The following is a 16,312-nucleotide window of genomic DNA, read 5'->3' as shown; positions in this document are numbered from 1 at the left end:
ATCTGACAAGACACAGTCATTAAGTTAACATGGAAGAAGTGAATGGAGATGAAGAGGTATAGTTGAGGAAGACTTACTGGTTTCTATGATTTACCAAAATGATGGTGTGATGGACCAAAATGGAATAGAAATAGGCTATAAAACATGAGATGTTTGGGCTAAAACAGAATTGAGTTCAACAGCAACTTTCAATTAAAGACATAAAGTCAAATTCAAATACAGGCCAAGTGGTCTACAGAGTTGAGGAATTAAAAACACAAATTGGAGTCTTTAAAGCCTTATGAGTGAGATACATAAATTGGGAGACAAAAAAAGTAAAGATCAGAATGCTGCCGAAATCGGTTTGGCTCAGTGGATAGAGCGTCGGCCTGTGGACTGAGAGGTCCCAGGTTCGATTCCGGTCAAGGGCATGTACCTGGGTTGCAGGCATATCCCCAGTAGGAGATGTGCAGGAGGCAGCTGATCGATGATTCTCTCTCATCGATGTTTCTAACTCTCTATCTCTCTCCCTTCCTCTCTGTAAAAAAATCAATAAAAAAATATTAAAAAAAAAAAATCATAATGCTGAGAGATGTTATTTAAAAATGACAAAGAGAAGACAAAAAAACATAAGAAAGGGAGGAGGGAGGGAGTGAGAGGGGAAAGAGAAAGAGAGGAGGAGAGGAGAGGAAGGAAGGGAGGGAGACAGGGAGAGAGGAAAAGGGAGGGAGAGAGGGAGGAAGAGAAAGAGGGGGAGAGAAAAGAAACGCAATAAAAATACAAAGTTGAGGAAAGCCAGGTAAAGAGAAATCCAAGCAGGGACTGATGAGCAATATTATTCTACTCAGAGAATACGCACAGACATGTCTCCCATTAAAGAAAACACTGAAGCTTGACAAATGGGTGAATTCAGCCTATCTGTCTGACTTCCCTCTCCCTAAAGGTTTTCTGCCCTTAGTTCCTCACCATTCCCAAGACCCCTGACAAACTGTTGCAGGCCCTACCTTGTGGAGGCGTTTGACTAGACCTTCATTGTACTCTTGGCTGCCCTCAATCATGCCAGTTAGGGGGTTAGAGAACCACTCTTTGAACTCGCGGTGAGACTGGAAGACATGGGGCATCAAAAAGTGCATCAAGGACCACAGCTCCATGAGGCTATTCTGCAAGGGAGTTCCTGTCAGGAGCAGGCGTCTCTGGCTGCAAAGAGACAGAGGGAATTAAAGGGAGGATAGTCAGCAAATTCTCAACCTTCCAAGCATCCCACCCTTCAGACCCAATCAACCCTCCCATGAATCTACAACTCCATTTCCACCTGTTGAAGTTGAGCAGTGACTGCCAACGCTGTGACTTGAAGTTTTTGATGTTCTGAGCCTCATCCAGAATGAGATAGCGCCAGTTTTTGCGGCGAAAGGCCTGGTGATCTTGCAGCACCAGCTTGTAAGACGTGATACACACATGGAAGGCATTGGGCTTGGTCCAGCCCTGAGGTATCAAGAGAAAGTAGAGATAGTGAGGGGGAAAAAAAAAAAGGGTAAAGGGAAGACATGCTAAGGCCCTCAGGAGACAGAAATCAGGTTGGGAGGAAACAGAAGCAGAATGAAGCAATAGAAAGGGGAGGGAAAGAAATTCATCTGAAGAAAAAGGGCCTAAAAAAAAATGAGGCATCAACTGTGGGGAGAGAGGTGGTCACATGGAGGAGCAAACCTGCCGCTTGAGCTTCCTCTCTTTCTGGGCTCCATAGTAAGTGAGAATTTTAAAGCTGGGGCACCAACGCTTCAGTTCCATCTCCCAGTTCAACATCACACTGGTGGGGACAATGATCAAATGAGGACCCCAGTTACCTGTTTAGCAAAAGAATGAGAGATGTATAACATGGTAACTATAGTCAGTACTATACTGTATTATTTGAAAGTTGCTAAGACAGATCCTAAAAGTTCTCATCATAGAAAAGTAATTGTTTGTAATATGTATGATGACATGTTTATTGTGATCATTTCACAATGTATACAAGTACTAAATAATGTTATACACCTGAAAGTAACATGTCAATACATGATTAAAAAAAGTAAAATTCAGCCCGCCCAGCATGGCTCAGTGATTGAGTGATGACTATGAACCAAGAAGTCATGGTTCGATTTCCAGTTAGGGCACATGCCCGAGTTGCAGGCTAAATCCCCAGGCAGCCAATCAATGATTCTCATCATTGACGTTTTTTTTTTTTTTTTAAAGCATTTGTATTTTTTTTTTTTAATATATTTTATTGATTTTTTACAGAGAGGAAGGGAGAGAGATAGAGAGTTAGAAACATCGATGAGAGAGAAACATCGATCAGCCGCCTCCTGCACATCTCCTACTGGGGATGTGCCCGCAACCCAGGTACATGCCCTTGACCGGAATCGAACCTGGGACCTTTCAGTCTGCAGGCCGACGCTCTATCCACTGAGCCAAACCGGTTTCGGCCTCATCATTGACGTTTTTATCTCTCTCCCTCTACCTTCCGCTCTGAAGTCAATAAAAATACATATTTAAATAAATAAATAAAATGCAGAAAGATTTTAAACAGATGAATTTTTAAAAATAAGAACGAGAGAAGGCAAGGAGATATACAATTTAAGGTTCTTGCTCCTCACGCCTAACCCTGACCAGTCTGTCCTCATGGCCCTTCCTAAGAATCCCAGCACTTATGCTGGCCTTGCTATACAGTTACTGACCAGTCAATGAGGCTATTAAGATTCCAGCAAAAGAGTATTTCACTATCCTGTAGCTGGAGTCACCCCCAAGGAGACCCAAGAGGAAGGGGCCCTGTCTAGTTACCTTTCTCACAAGCCAAGTGGGCAAGCAGGGAGATAGTCTGGATCGTCTTGCCCAGCCCCATTTCATCAGCAAGAATGCCATTAAGCTTCTTCTCATACATGGTAACCAGCCAGTCCAACCCAATATGTTGGTACTCCCGGAGCTGGCCCCGCAGGAGCAAGGGAATAGGTGTCTTCACCTGGTAGGGAAGAGAGGTGTCAAGGTGAACTGAGGCATGTCACTGAGAAACAGAGAAGTCAAGATATGAGAAAGCAGAAGCTGGGGGCCTAGGGATACCACCTGGGTAGTAGCCAAGGTGTAACCCTTGGGTTGGAGACTTTCAGCTGCTGCAGCGATGTCAGTAATTTCTTTCTTAGGGCCTAGAGTGGTGGTGGGCCCTGGGGTGGGAGGTCCACTGCCCCCATCTGCCTCACTCTGCTCTTCATCCCGGGCAAGCAAGTACTCCACCCCAAAGTCATCCTCCTCCTCCTCCTCCTCCTCATCTGCTTGGCTCTGTGACTGGGACTCCTCAGACTCGTCAGACTCAGATTCCTCTGATTCTGAACTCCCGCTTGTTTCTTCCTCCTCGGAATGCTCATCTTCCTCGTCCTCACTCTGCTCCTCCGAAGAGTCTAAAGCACAAGACCAAGGCTTAGTGTTAACCATACCTGCTCCTCCAGTGCCTACCCTCCCCAGCGCCTGCCTCATAACCACACATTTACCTGACTGACTGCTACTATCCTCCTGAGGAGCCTCTTCAGCTTCTGTGGCCCCCTCTGGTTCACAGTCAGAGCTGTTAGCGTCAACCTCATCTTCCTCTTCCTCTTCACTACTCCCAGAACCTGGGGCAGACGCATCCGAGGCATAGGCTCCTGCATACCGCTGCAACAGCTCCTCCACAGATAGCTCACCTGAAGAAAAAGAGAGAGTAAGTTTTTGGATGCATCGAGGGGAAGGAAGAAGAGGTCTGAGGGTGCCATTTGCTTTACCTAGGTCTCTGTAGATACTGCTAGGCCCAGGCCCGAGGAAAGGCAACGAAAAGTTTACTTTCAGCACCAGCTACTAAAGCCAAGTCTTACAACATGGGCTAGAGCCATGGATGGTGCTGCCTTCCATTGGGAAGGATAATATCAATGTGATGAACCTCCCTTTAAGGCAGGGGTGGGAACTTCCGGACTGCAAAATGATTTGGTCTGGCCCTGCCAAGGCATTGGGGCGTGGGGGGGGGGGGGGGGGGGGGGTGGTGAGTTAATTAACCCTTTGAGTGCCAACCAATATCCTAGGAACTATGCTAAAATTGCCAAGGCATTTTTGCTGATTTTACAGCAGTTTAGGAAAAAAATTATGAACCTCAAGTAAATGAAGTTATATATTCAAAAACTTAAGGAAACCTTTACTACATTGACATATTTAGCAATACCATCATCACTAATAAAAGCAGACTTAGAACTGGACGCCATTTCGAAGCTTTGATAGCGCTCCCGGCACTTTTGGCGAAAGACAGGAGGAGCGCAATCGCACTCCCCAGCACTCAAGGGGTTAAATGTTTGACCAAATATAGCAGGCTAATTTCTAAGTTAATAATTTTGTATGGCCCATGAATGATGTTATAAATATCCAAATGGCCCTTGGCAGAAGAAAGGTGCCCCACCCCTGCTTTGAGGTTTAGGTAAAACATAACCCAAATCCTTTCACAACAGCCCTTCTCTCCATGAGCTCTCACATTACTTTGTTCAAAATGCCATCATAATTAGTCATCATATTCTATTTTTAAGTATTCACTTACAAATTTGTCTTTGTCATCAGATCTAGGAGTTCCTCTAGGACAGTGATGGCGAACCTATGACACGCGTGTCAGAGGTGACATGCGAACTCATTTTTTTGGTTGATTTTTCTTTGTTAAATGGCATTTAAATATATAAAATAAATATCAAAAATATAAATCTTTGTTTTACTATGGTTGCAAATGTCAAAAAATTTCTATATATGACATGGCACCAGAGTTAAGTTAGGGTTTTTCAAAATGCTGACACACCGAGCTCAAAAGGTTCGCCATCACTGCCCTAGGAGGATAAAATGTGTCTTGTTCATCTCTTTATCCCTGTCACTCTGCAGAGGAGACACCAAAGTAGATGTTCATTAAAATGTCTAGTGAATGTCACCTTCTCGAGCCAACTCGCTCAGCTCCATGGCATGATCCACCTCCCCTTCCAACTGCTCCTCAGCTGCTATGGTATCCTCTTCATCCTCCGCTAGGAAAGAGAATAAAGCTATTATCAATAGGGAAGAGACACACAGTCTAAGTGGAAGAGGTAAGAAAGCCTGACATTAGGTCCAAACTATTCAAGGGTTAAGGGGAACAGGATAAAGAGCATAGGTCTAACCTTCATCCTCATTGGCAGTGAACTCTTCATCGTCTTCATCTGGATGCCAAGGCTGTTTGTTACGCTGTGTAACAGAGGGTGGGGGGTTTACCTGTGTGTCAAAGGATGAAAAGGAAGAAGGCCTAAGGTTAAAACAGGAGAAAGGCACAATGAGAATACAATGCTACAGAACAGTTTCTCTGTGCCATTGAGTGAAAGCTGCCACTGGCACAATCCCAGGGCAAGGATGCAATCAAGGGTTTTCTTTCAGCACCAGCTACCAAATCCTGGCCCCACTGCCTGGGGGAGGACCTGTGAAAGTGCTAGATAACAAATATAGGCCCCCAACCCCATTCCCATGCATGCAGACATATGAAGAAACAGAGAAATTAGGTCCAAAAGAGACTTAAAGGTTACCATCCCAGCTCCAAATCTACAAACCAGTAAGGGAGTATTAGGTCCATTTCATAGAAGTGGCAAGGGCCAGCGTAAGTATTTTTTAAGGTCACACAGTAATTTAAAGAGTAGAGTACAGTAGACTTCCATTATGGCATTAGAAACTCTGCCCATCTCAGACTGTAACTTGCCCCAACCTTGATTCTTCCTTAGTTACCCCCAAATGAGAGCCCGAAAATTACCTTTAAACAGCGAGAACTCCTGAAAACCGTATCTAACCTTATAGACCAGAATCCCATCCCTGCCCCACTCTGAGCCCTCCCCCTATCCCTTCTGCCCACACCTTCAACACTTGAGAGGACTCTTCTTCACCACCATCTTCAGGTTCATCTCTGGTGTCACTATCATGAGATGATGGGGTTCTTGAGGGGCTGCAAGGCCCTCCTAGCAGCTGAGGGGGAAGGGAACGGAGCAGCTCTTCCAGTGGCAGTTCTCCCTCACGTTTAAGCAGCTCAATCTCACGCCTCTGCGTCTCTGCATCATTGCCTTCCTGCTGTTCTTCAACCTCAATCGTCTCCTCATCATCCTCTTCCTCCTCTTGGGGTTGGAAGTCCCCATCTATAGCAGGAGAACAAGGTCACAAAGTCCACGGGGCCCTGCAAGCCACAGGGTGGGTTTTCAGCTCTTGAAAGGGTACATGAGGAGGAGTAACAGAGCCAAAGAGGACACACACCTTCATCATCCAGCTGGGAAACTGGGGGTGGAGGACTAGAGGCAGCTGAGGAAGAGCCAAGACAAGGGGAGGAGCCAGCTTTGCTGGAGGCTACTGGCTGGTTGAGGCTCTGAGATAGAAGGTCGGAGTACTTTTCCGTTTGCCCCACAATGAAGTCCAGGTGCAGGTCCAGAGCCTTTTTGCGCTTTTCCTCCAGCCGGGACTGTTGCTTGAATTGCACCACCTGCCACAAGCATGACATGGATGGTTCACCAAGATAATCTTTTATTCATGTACTGTTACACAACATTTAGGGAAGTCTCCACCTATGCTAGGCCTTGGATGGCTTTTTAGGAGGATGAACTACATGTACTTAATGGTGCTTCTGAGGAAAACAAAAAGGGAGCACAGGGGAGAGAAGAGCCAGCTTAGCTTCAGGCAAGAGAAAGGTTTGCAAATGTATCTGGAGCTGAATCTTTTTTTTCTTTTTTTTAATTGAATTGGGAGAGAGGGGAAGAGAAACACTGATATGAGAGAGAAACATCTACCAGCTGCCTCTACATGAGCTCTGACTGGGGATCGAACCTGTCACCTTTTGGTGTACGGGACGATGCTCCAACCAACTGAGCCACACTGGCCAGGGCTGGAGCTAAACCTTAAAGTCTAAGTAGCTCTTCACTAAGTGGAATGAGGAAAAAGGCATTTCCAGCAGCAGAAAGAGCCATATATTAATGGCCAGGGATGTGCAAAAGAAGGAACAGTTTGCGATGGAAAAGAGAAAAGGAGCTGGCAGAAAACAAAAGACTGGAAATATAAACAAAAGCCATGTAGTGTTTGAGAAACAATGACGTAAATATATGTGAACAATTTAGTAATGAGAACTTTGATGGTATTTAAGCAGGTAACTGGCACAAATAAGTTTTAGAAAAAGTATGCTGAGTGCCTTGCAAAAGACAGATGGCCTAGAGGACTCAATAAGTCCTATTAATAATCCCTAATCCAATTAAAAATAGGGCAGAGAGGACATATAGATGGCTAGTAATCATCAGAGAAGTGCAAATTAAAACCACAATAAGATATCACCTCACTCCTGTCAGAATGGCTGTCATCAATAAATCAGCAAACAACAAATGTTGGTGAGGATGCAGAGAAAAGGGAACACTCGTGTGTCGTCAGTGGGATTGCATATTGGTACAGCCATTATGGAAAACAGCAAAGAGATTCCTCAAAATAATAAAAACTAAGAACCTCAAAAATTAAAAATAAAACTACCATATGACCCAGCAGTCACACTTTTGGGTATATTTCTGAAGAATATTAGTAATTCCAAAATACTAATTCAAAAAGAAATATGCACCCCCATATTCACTGTAGCATTCTTTACAATAGCCAAGGTAGGAAGCAACTTAAGTGTCCATGGAGAGACAGCGAATAAATATGTGGTACACGCTGATAGGCGTGCCTCAGTGGGTGAGCACTGAATCATACACCAAGAGGTCACCAGTTTGATTCCTGATCAGAACACATGCCTGGGTTGCAGGCTTGATCTCCGGTTTGGGGCATGCACAAGGCAGCTGACCAATGTTTCTCTCTCATCGATCTCTCTCTCTCTCTCGCAAATCAATAAAAACATTAAAAAAAAAAAAAAAAAAAGATGTGGTATAGCCCTGGCCAGATAGACAGCATTGTCCCAATATGCTAAGGTTGCAGGTTCAATCCCAGGTCAGGGCACATACAAGAATCAACCAATGAACGCATAAGTACAAAGAACAACAAATCAGTATTTCTCTCTCTCCCTTCCTCCCTTAAAAAAAAAAAAAAGAGAGATGTGGTACATATATACAATGGCATACTACTCTGCCATAAAAAAAGAATGCAATCTTGCCATTTGTGACAACATGGATGGAAATAGAGACTGAAAAATACGAGTATCATATGATTTCCACTTATATGTATCTAAAAAACAAAATAAGTGAACAAACAAAACAGAAACAAAACTCATAGATACAGAGAACAAACTGATAGTTGCCAGAAATGAAGGAGATTGGAGGGCTGGGTGATAAAGGTGAAGGGATTAAGAAGTACAAAATGGCAGTTAGAAATAGTCATGGGGATGTAAAGTATAGCACAAGGAATATGGCCAATAATATGGTAATAACTATGTATGGTGTCAAGGGTGTGCTGGACTTATCAAGGGATCACTTCGTAAGTTATATAGATGTCTGACCACTATATTGCATACCTGAAACCAGTATATTAAATGTCAGCTGTAATTAGAAAATAAAAATTTAAAACTATCTCCAAAGGCAGGGCCTATTTTCCACTGTATTTCTTTCTTCTTAATAACACTTAATGCAAGAAAGGTCCAATGTACAATAGAAATGTCACTAAAATTGCTTGAAATCATAATTTCACTCTCTCACAGTTTTGATCATTCCTGCTACCACACTACCCACCAATCAAACCCAAGGCATCTACCTTTCCCAATCCCTGCTGCCTACCTTCTCCACATTGCTCCAGAACTGCCTGACATCCTTGGCCATGGCGGAGGCGATTCGGCGCAGCTTAGCCTGCTCCTCCCTCCGGGCCCGTTCCTCTTTCTGTCGTTGTTCCTCATGGTGCCGGATCACCATTCGCACTACCTGTGGAAATGAGGACCCAGCATAGAAACGCTCCATGGCCAGACTCCTGCCCTCTCCCCAAGTCAAAAGCGAAGAAAATAATCAAGGCCAAGAAACCTGGGAAGTCAGCTTGCCTCCTGAGACTTGGCATTAATAAGCATCCTACACTGTTCTGTTTAGTTTCCCTCCAATCAACCCACCCATCAAAAAAACAAAAAACAAACCTGAAAAAGAAATGGAAAGTAGACGCAGTTGGAAGACATACCTTACGGGCCACACCCCGTTTCCAACGGCGCTCCTGAGCGAAGTCAGCAGATAGCCACTGCATCTCCTCACACAGATAGTCCCAGTGGCCTTTGGGGCGAGGGGGCTCAGGTACTTTAGGCAGCCTCTTCAGTGACCAGAAACCCTCCTTCCGAAGCTCAGCAATCCGAGTCTCAATCTCAGCCTCCTATTGAGGGAGAGCGAGGCCAATCGTTACTGGGCATATACTTCACCTCACGACCATGCTGAACTCCTGAGCACTGACTACGCATAGAAACTGGCTGGACTGAATGTTTCACGCTGTCTTAAGTCCACATATCAATCCTACAAGTAGGTATTATATCATCTTCAAATGATTAAAGTAACCATCAGGCAGATTATGTGATTTAACTGAGATCACATAGCTAGGAAGTATTAACAAGCTGAGGATTAAAAATATGTCTAATGACTCCAAACACCAAATTTAATGCTCTTTCCATTATTTCACACAATCTCCACTCCCCACAAATATATAGGCAAGACTTCGGAAAACATATCCCAAGGGTACTTCCCAAAGAAGGAGGGAGCACAAGTTTCTTTACTGACTCTAGATATAAGGGTTCTTCTCACTGTAGAATTCTACTTATGCAGGAGCATGTTCATGATGAGAAGTATGCTATAAAGCCCAATTTACACAATTTTGTTTGTTTTAAATACTATTTTTAGAAAAATATATTTTGGTGAAAATACTGAAAAGTTATACACCAAAAAACTAAGTGCTTACCACAATAAGAAATAATATTGCTGCCCTAGCCAGTTTGGCTCAGTGGATAGAGTGTTGGCCTGCGAACCAAAGGGTCCAGTTCGATTCCAGTCAAGGGCATGTACCTTGGCTGCAGGCTCTTCCCTGGCCTGGGCCCTGGTCAGGGCTCGTGCAGGAGGCAACCAATCGATGTGTTTCACATCGATGTTTATGTCTTTCCCTCTCTCTTCCACCCGCCCTAAAAATCAATGAAAAAATATCCTCGGGTGAGGATTAACGAAAAAAAACATTGTTTCTACATTGATTATACAAGGTAGAGCAAGAGTAGATTTACAGTTGTAAGTATATGAAACATTTTATTCTTGTACTAGAGGCCCAATGCATGGAATTTATGCAAGAGTAGGCCTTCTTTCCCCTGCTGCCAGCACCGGCTTCCCTCTAGCACCCAGGACCCGGGCATCCCTTGCAGCCCCGGCTTCATCCGGAAGGATGTCTAGAAGGACGTCTGGTCTAATTCGCATATTACACTTTTATTATTATAGATTATTTATTGTAATATTTTACATATAAACTGTGAACATATTTTGCCCCACCCTGTATTTCATAAGAGGAAAAATAAAAACATTTTAATATTTTTCATTTAAGAGACATGACTTAAAAACTGAAGACAACTGCCCTCATTATTCTTAGCTCTCCTGACAAAAACTAATCCAGAGGAAGTAACAGCCAGACATGAATCACGAAACTAAATGATCTGATGAAGAAAATATCAGGAACAATATGGGCATGCATGAGGATCACCTGAAGTGCTTTTAAAGACAGATTGCGGGCCCCACCCTTTAGTGTGAATGGGTAGGAAGAGAGGAGTAAGAATGTGCATATCTAACAATTGTCCAGCTGGTGCGAGGCTGCAGGCCCAGGACCACACTCACCACCGGGTAAATAAAGCAGCAGCAACCAGTAAATCTTAAGAGCCTCACAGCTTACAAAGCACTTTGATGTCTTTAATGTTATGTCCTAACAGCCTATAGACCAGTGGTTCTCAAACTTGCTAATGCTGCGACCCTTTAATACAGTTTCTCATGTTGTGGTGACCCCCAACCATAAAATTATTTTCGTTGCTACTCCATAACTGTAATTTTGCTACTGTTATGAATCGTAATGTAAATATCTGATATACAGGATGTATTTTCATTGTTACATAATTAAAGCATAGTGATTAATCACAAAAACAATATGTAACTATATATGTTTTCCGATGGTCTTAGGCGACCCCTGTGAAAGGGTTGTTCGACCCCCAAAGGGGTCACGACCCACAGGTTGAGAACCTCTGCTATAGACTATTACACTAGCTCTATTTTATAGAAAAAGAGAAGAGGCTCAGAGTTCAAGACACTTGCTCAAGATCATGTAAATTAAGGCAGAACTTACACATAATGAGAAAAGAAATGTAAAATATCCATGGAACATAGGCGTTCAGGGAAGAAAATTATCAAGAATCCTCATGAGCCCTCCCAATACATACATGCTTGGCCTGCTCTGCGATCTCAGCATGGCTCTTCTCCCACTTTGGGCCCTTGTTAGCTAAGTCAGCGGCCTGGAGTAAGCTGAGCCCCTCCAGGGACACGGTGGCACCATCTGGGGGCCCTGGAGGTCCATCCAGAGAGGAATCTTGAGCTATATGCTGGGGGGAGATGCCACCTGCCCCACTAGAGGCTGGGGAACTGGATGAGGCAGGGGACACAGGATTGCTGCCTGTCATGCCGTCCGACACCATCTAGAAAAGGAAAAATGAAAGATAAAATGAATGCTTAACACTGTACAGGGAGTTTAAAGTACATTATTTCACTCTATCTTTACAAGAAAAAAGCTCTGAAGTAATGTATCAACCTCATCTTATAAACACAAACCTACGTGGTAAAGTTTTAAGGTGTTCAAGAGGGCAGACCAAACTTATAATAGAAGTCTGGCATGCAAGAGGAGTTATAGCCTAATGGTGTTAAAGAATACTATATCCTATTCTTTCACAGCTATAGTATTCAAAAATACTATAGCAGATGATTTCAAATTTTAATGAACTTTTCAGGACCTCAATGATTTCACTTACACAAATAAATCCCTATTTTCCCATCAAGTATGGCAGATTCACCTATGCAAATAAATTTGAGCTACCACCAAATTCAAAAGGCCTCAAAAAAACAAACAAAAACCCCACAAGATCACCTAAACCTCTTTATTACCAGTCTTGGTAGTTTGCTTTACTGGTGAGGTGTAAGGGGAAAGGGATGGGGGTGTGGCCACTGTCTTCAAACACCCACCTATTATTTTACAAGGTCTTGCACAAGCAATATGAAGGAGAGAACAAAGTCCTACTTAAATGTGGATTGTGAGAGAACTCATTAAATTCACTCCAGCACACAAGCTTCAGTGTGCTACTTAAATTCCTACTCGGCTAAATGACAAAAGACTATGTCACAACGTTTCCTAGCTGCTCAGGAAAATTATAAATTTCAAATCCATAACCATCAAAAGCCTACTGTACACAAACCTAGGTCAGTCTAGTTTAAAAAGCCATGATTCCCCCCTCCCCCACTCCCTTAACTTCCTTGGTATGAAAAAGGAATGAACACTACACACACACACACCATCCATAACGCTTAACTTATTCCAGTACTGAGAAAGAAACTGAGCTATTTGCAAAGCAGTCAGTCTTGGGAGCATATTGTCTCAACCTCCATTTCCAACCTGGCCTATTTCAACGTTTTTCAGGTAACAAGGAATTTCCAGACTCTCAGTGATCAATGACACAATATCAAATACAGCCCTGGCCGGTTTGGCTCAGTGGATAGAGTGTCAGCCTTCGGACTGAAGGGTCACAAGTTCGATTCCGGCCCTCCCAAGGGCACGTACCTTGGTTGTGGGCACATCCCCAGTAGGAGGTGTGCAAGAGGCAGCTGATCGATGTTTCTCTCTCATCGATGTTTCTAACTCTCTATTCCCTCTCCCTTCCTCTCTGTAAAAAAACCAATAAAATATATATTTTTAAAAAAAAGAATAGACTAAATTAAAAAAAAAAAATCAAATACAATGTAAGTATCCAACAGGTTTACCAGTCCACCTGAAGATTCTCCCCTACTTCAGTGTCAAGGTAGCTAGGATCATAGAAATATGGCTAGGTCCTGCTCTTCTGCCTCAGAGCCAGCAGCCCACAAAGCAGAAGCAGAGAAGGAACTCTCCCCACTTTCAAACCTGTGTCTGTAGGACTGGGAGTTGAGGGTGAGCAGGGGAGGGGCTGCTCTGCATGGTCCCACTCCCAGGCTCCTCTTTGGATGCCTGAAGTACGACTGGGTCGTTGTCACCACTGCTGCTGGCCGAGGGGTTGGCGTCCGGCTGCAGGGCATGCTGGGAGCTGGCCTCATTCTGGGCCACAGGCCACCGGGACCCGCCTTCCAGGGCCCGGGGCCCACTAGGGCGTCCCAGCCTCCGCTCAGGTCCACTGGCCTCTGGAGCACCTAAAGTAGGGTAGAAAAGAGTAGAAATGGGATTTTTAAAATATTAAAGAATCTTTTAAATAAGCAAAGATAACATTAAAAAGTAAACATTGTTTATAGTCTGCATTTCTTGAGCATCTACTATGTGTCAGATACTTTTTTTTTTTAAATATCTTTTATTGATTTTTTACAGAGAGGAAGAGAGAGGGATAGAGAGTTAGAAACATCGATCAGCTGCCTCTTGCACACCTCCCACCGGGGATGTGTCCGCAACCAAGGTACATGCCCTTGGCCGGAATCGAACCCGGGACCCTTCAGTCCACAGGCCGACGCTCCATCCACTGAGCCAAACCGGTTAGGACATGTGTCAGATACTTTACTTGGTACTTGATGTTTTCTATACCCTCTTATGTACCTTATGAACCAAGTACTTTTCATTTCATAATTATTCAATTAGTTCCTTCTACATACTAAGGATAAAGCCATGCAGAAAAAATCCTGACCTAAATGGAGCTTACATTCTAATATTTTCTGTATTTTACAAGTTAGAAAAAATCAGGATACAAAGACAACAAATGACTTGCGTAAGGTCACAGTAAGGAAGTGGTTGGAGGACTTAAACTTAGGTAGGCTAATGCCAAAACCAGGGAGGACATGCTATTCTCCTTGGCAGAGCCAGGGTGAGCAAACCTTTCTCTATCCACAGTCCCAGGTCTACTGTTGGGATGTTATCATCAACCCAGAAATACTAAGCTATAATTTCTCTCGTTATCTCAAACGTTTCTCTCATTAGCATCAGTACACAAAATGGTATCTGAGCCCTTACCTGTGTGAGCTGAGACCACACCCCCTGTGAAAGTCTGTACTTCCACGGTGCCGCCGTACTGAGGGGAATCACAACTGAAACAGAAGAAAACAGCAGTGAGGAATCAATCCACATTTACCAACATCCATCCAAGCCTTCTTTACACCAACTTTTGAGGCTTTTAAGTATACCCAAATCAGTGCAAGGCTGAAAAAAAGAGTTACAGTATTAGGAAAAGCTCGAATTTCAAAAAATCAAAGCAAATCCAGATTCTGACTAGGGGGAAGACAGGGAAGCAAAAAAAAAAAAAAAAGTTCAAAAAGCCTAAGGGTGAAAGGTTCCTACAACTGACTGGCGGGCAAATAACCAAGAAAAAAACTTGTCACATCTAGAAGCTGGAAAGGTGCGAGGGGCCTGGCAGCTGCTCTCCTTGCAGTGAGAACAGGACGCTGTCACAGGAGAACGCACCCTTCCTCGGGGCCGGGCCCCTGACTCCCGTACCTGCACCAGGAGACACTTCCCGAAACACTAGAGCTACCGCAGGAAACATGAGAGGAACAAGCCTGTGAGCAAGGCCGCCTCGCAAAGAAACATGGCCCGGAAACAGGCGGGCAAATCCACACAAGGCCCGGAAGTGTTTCCCCGTGTTTAAGGAAATCCTCGGCCCCGGTGCTGCCTCTGGCTCGCCCCCTCCTCAACAGCCAGGACCCGAGCTACCTGGAACACAGGCAGCTGGCTAGGACGCCTCACCCCGGCGTCATTACCGCCCCACACCCCTCCCAACAGTCCCACCCGGCATGACCCCTGACCTCTACCCCCAGTGGCCACTAGCCCTGAGGTAGCCCCGCCCCCTCCTGGACGAACACCCCACCCAACATGCGCGAGTGGGGGAGGGGCCCGCGCGTGCGCGGCTGGAGGCGGAGAGAGCCGGCTGCGCGCATCGCCCGGGGGCTCCCGCCAGAACCCAAGCCCACGCACACAAGGGTCGCAGGGCTGGGTAGCCTCGCATCCCTGCCCGTCCGGAAGCCCCACCACCACCAGACCGCGAAAGGCCGTGATAAGGAAGGGTTCGAGCAGCCAGATCCTGGTCCCTGACTGGATATGGTGGGCGCACGCCCCGACGACTCATCTCACGCCCCCCTTCCTCTTCCCGCGCGCCCCTGAGAGGGGCTGGGGTTGGTGGGCGGGCAGGAGCACACCTGGGTCCGTCCTCTCAGGGCTCGCTCGCTCGCTCAGGCACGCGTGCGCAGACGGGCGGGAAGGGAGAGGAGACGCGCCCAGGCCCAGTGCCGGCCGGCCTGGCCCCCCTCAGCCTGTCTCTCTATGGGCGCGCGCCGACAGCCTCGCGTACCGGCCCCGGGGCCCCGGCCGAAGGTGCGCGCGCAGCACCCCGGGAAGGAGGGAGGGAAGGCGGTGGCGGAAAGATGCGCGCGCAGTCACCCGTCAGGGGAGGGGGAACTCTGGAGCGTCCGCCATCTTGTCTCCCTCTCCTTACCTGCGTCCTCGGGGGCGTACGCACCACCCCCCTCCCGCAGAAGAGGAGGGGGGAGGACCCCCTCTTGGCCGCCGCCTTCGCGGCCTTTAAATTCCCCGGGGGCCTGCGGCTACTGCCACCGCCTTGCTTCCACTGCCTCCTCTCACACCACAAAGGTGCGGGCGGTGGGTGGGAAAAATGAGACGGTAGCCCCAGCGAACCGCCGCCGCCGCCGCCGTTTCCGAGGCCTCACCAAAATGGCCGCTGCCGTCTCGGCCGCCACCACCTGCACCAGCACCACTACAGCTATCGCTACCGCCGGCGCGGCCCGTCCTCTCGCGAGAGACGGTAACTGGAGGTTGGAAATGCGGAGAGGCTCGCGTGCTAGCGTAGGGCGCTGTCCGAGGCGCAAAGCAGGCTGGGAGGTGTAGTTGGCCCGGAGGCTCCGCGCTTGACCCGCGGCGGAATGTCTTTACCCTGCCTCACTGAAGCTGCCCCTGAGCTGCACTGCGGCTGCCAAGTCGAACCAGTTCCCCCCTTTTGGTAGATTACCCAGAAAGCTGAAGCAATTTGTCAGGAACTTTCAACAAGTTAGCAGTGGAGCGGGGCCTCCGGATTCCCACTGCCATCCACTCGACATAGATAGAGCTGCTTCCTTTTAGAGAAGGGTGG

General features: G+C 46.1%; 1 protein-coding gene and 1 non-coding gene across 3 annotated transcripts in view; both read right to left on the bottom strand.

The window, feature by feature from the left end:
* LOC118655775 (Snf2 related CREBBP activator protein) overlaps nt 1-15,730 on the bottom strand; it is a 38,614-nt gene extending 22,884 nt beyond the window's left edge. Inside the window, exons 1-16 of one of the 2 annotated variants that reach the window (XM_036308081.1) lie at nt 15,662-15,730; nt 14,188-14,261; nt 13,120-13,382; nt 11,396-11,647; nt 9,130-9,315; nt 8,745-8,885; nt 6,265-6,487; nt 5,875-6,149; nt 5,157-5,247; nt 4,935-5,024; nt 3,495-3,683; nt 3,073-3,404; nt 2,794-2,971; nt 1,684-1,820; nt 1,292-1,461; nt 984-1,176 (exon numbers count right to left, since the gene is read on the bottom strand). In XM_036308081.1, coding sequence (XP_036163974.1) covers nt 984-1,176; nt 1,292-1,461; nt 1,684-1,820; nt 2,794-2,971; nt 3,073-3,404; nt 3,495-3,683; nt 4,935-5,024; nt 5,157-5,247; nt 5,875-6,149; nt 6,265-6,487; nt 8,745-8,885; nt 9,130-9,315; nt 11,396-11,647; nt 13,120-13,173 — 2,511 coding nt within the window. In that variant the 5' untranslated portion in view covers nt 13,174-13,382; nt 14,188-14,261; nt 15,662-15,730. Of the gene's footprint in view, nt 1-983; nt 1,177-1,291; nt 1,462-1,683; nt 1,821-2,793; nt 2,972-3,072; nt 3,405-3,494; nt 3,684-4,934; nt 5,025-5,156; nt 5,248-5,874; nt 6,150-6,264; nt 6,488-8,744; nt 8,886-9,129; nt 9,316-11,395; nt 11,648-13,119; nt 13,383-14,187; nt 14,262-14,667; nt 14,858-15,661 lie in introns of those variants that run through there. The other variant, XM_036308079.1, reaches the window with a different exon arrangement.
* On the bottom strand, nt 5,334-5,462 carry LOC118657196. The gene has a single exon (XR_004967920.1). It is a non-coding gene; the product is annotated as a small nucleolar RNA SNORA30/SNORA37 family (small nucleolar RNA).
* Nucleotides 15,731-16,312: the final 582 nt, after the last annotated feature.

This window comes from Myotis myotis, unplaced genomic scaffold, assembly GCF_014108235.1.
Source record: "Myotis myotis isolate mMyoMyo1 unplaced genomic scaffold, mMyoMyo1.p scaffold_m19_p_5, whole genome shotgun sequence".
NCBI classification, from domain to species: Eukaryota; Metazoa; Chordata; class Mammalia; order Chiroptera; family Vespertilionidae; genus Myotis; species Myotis myotis.
The sequence above is the reverse complement of the archived record's forward strand: the minus strand, read 5'-3'. Positions and strand labels throughout refer to the sequence as shown.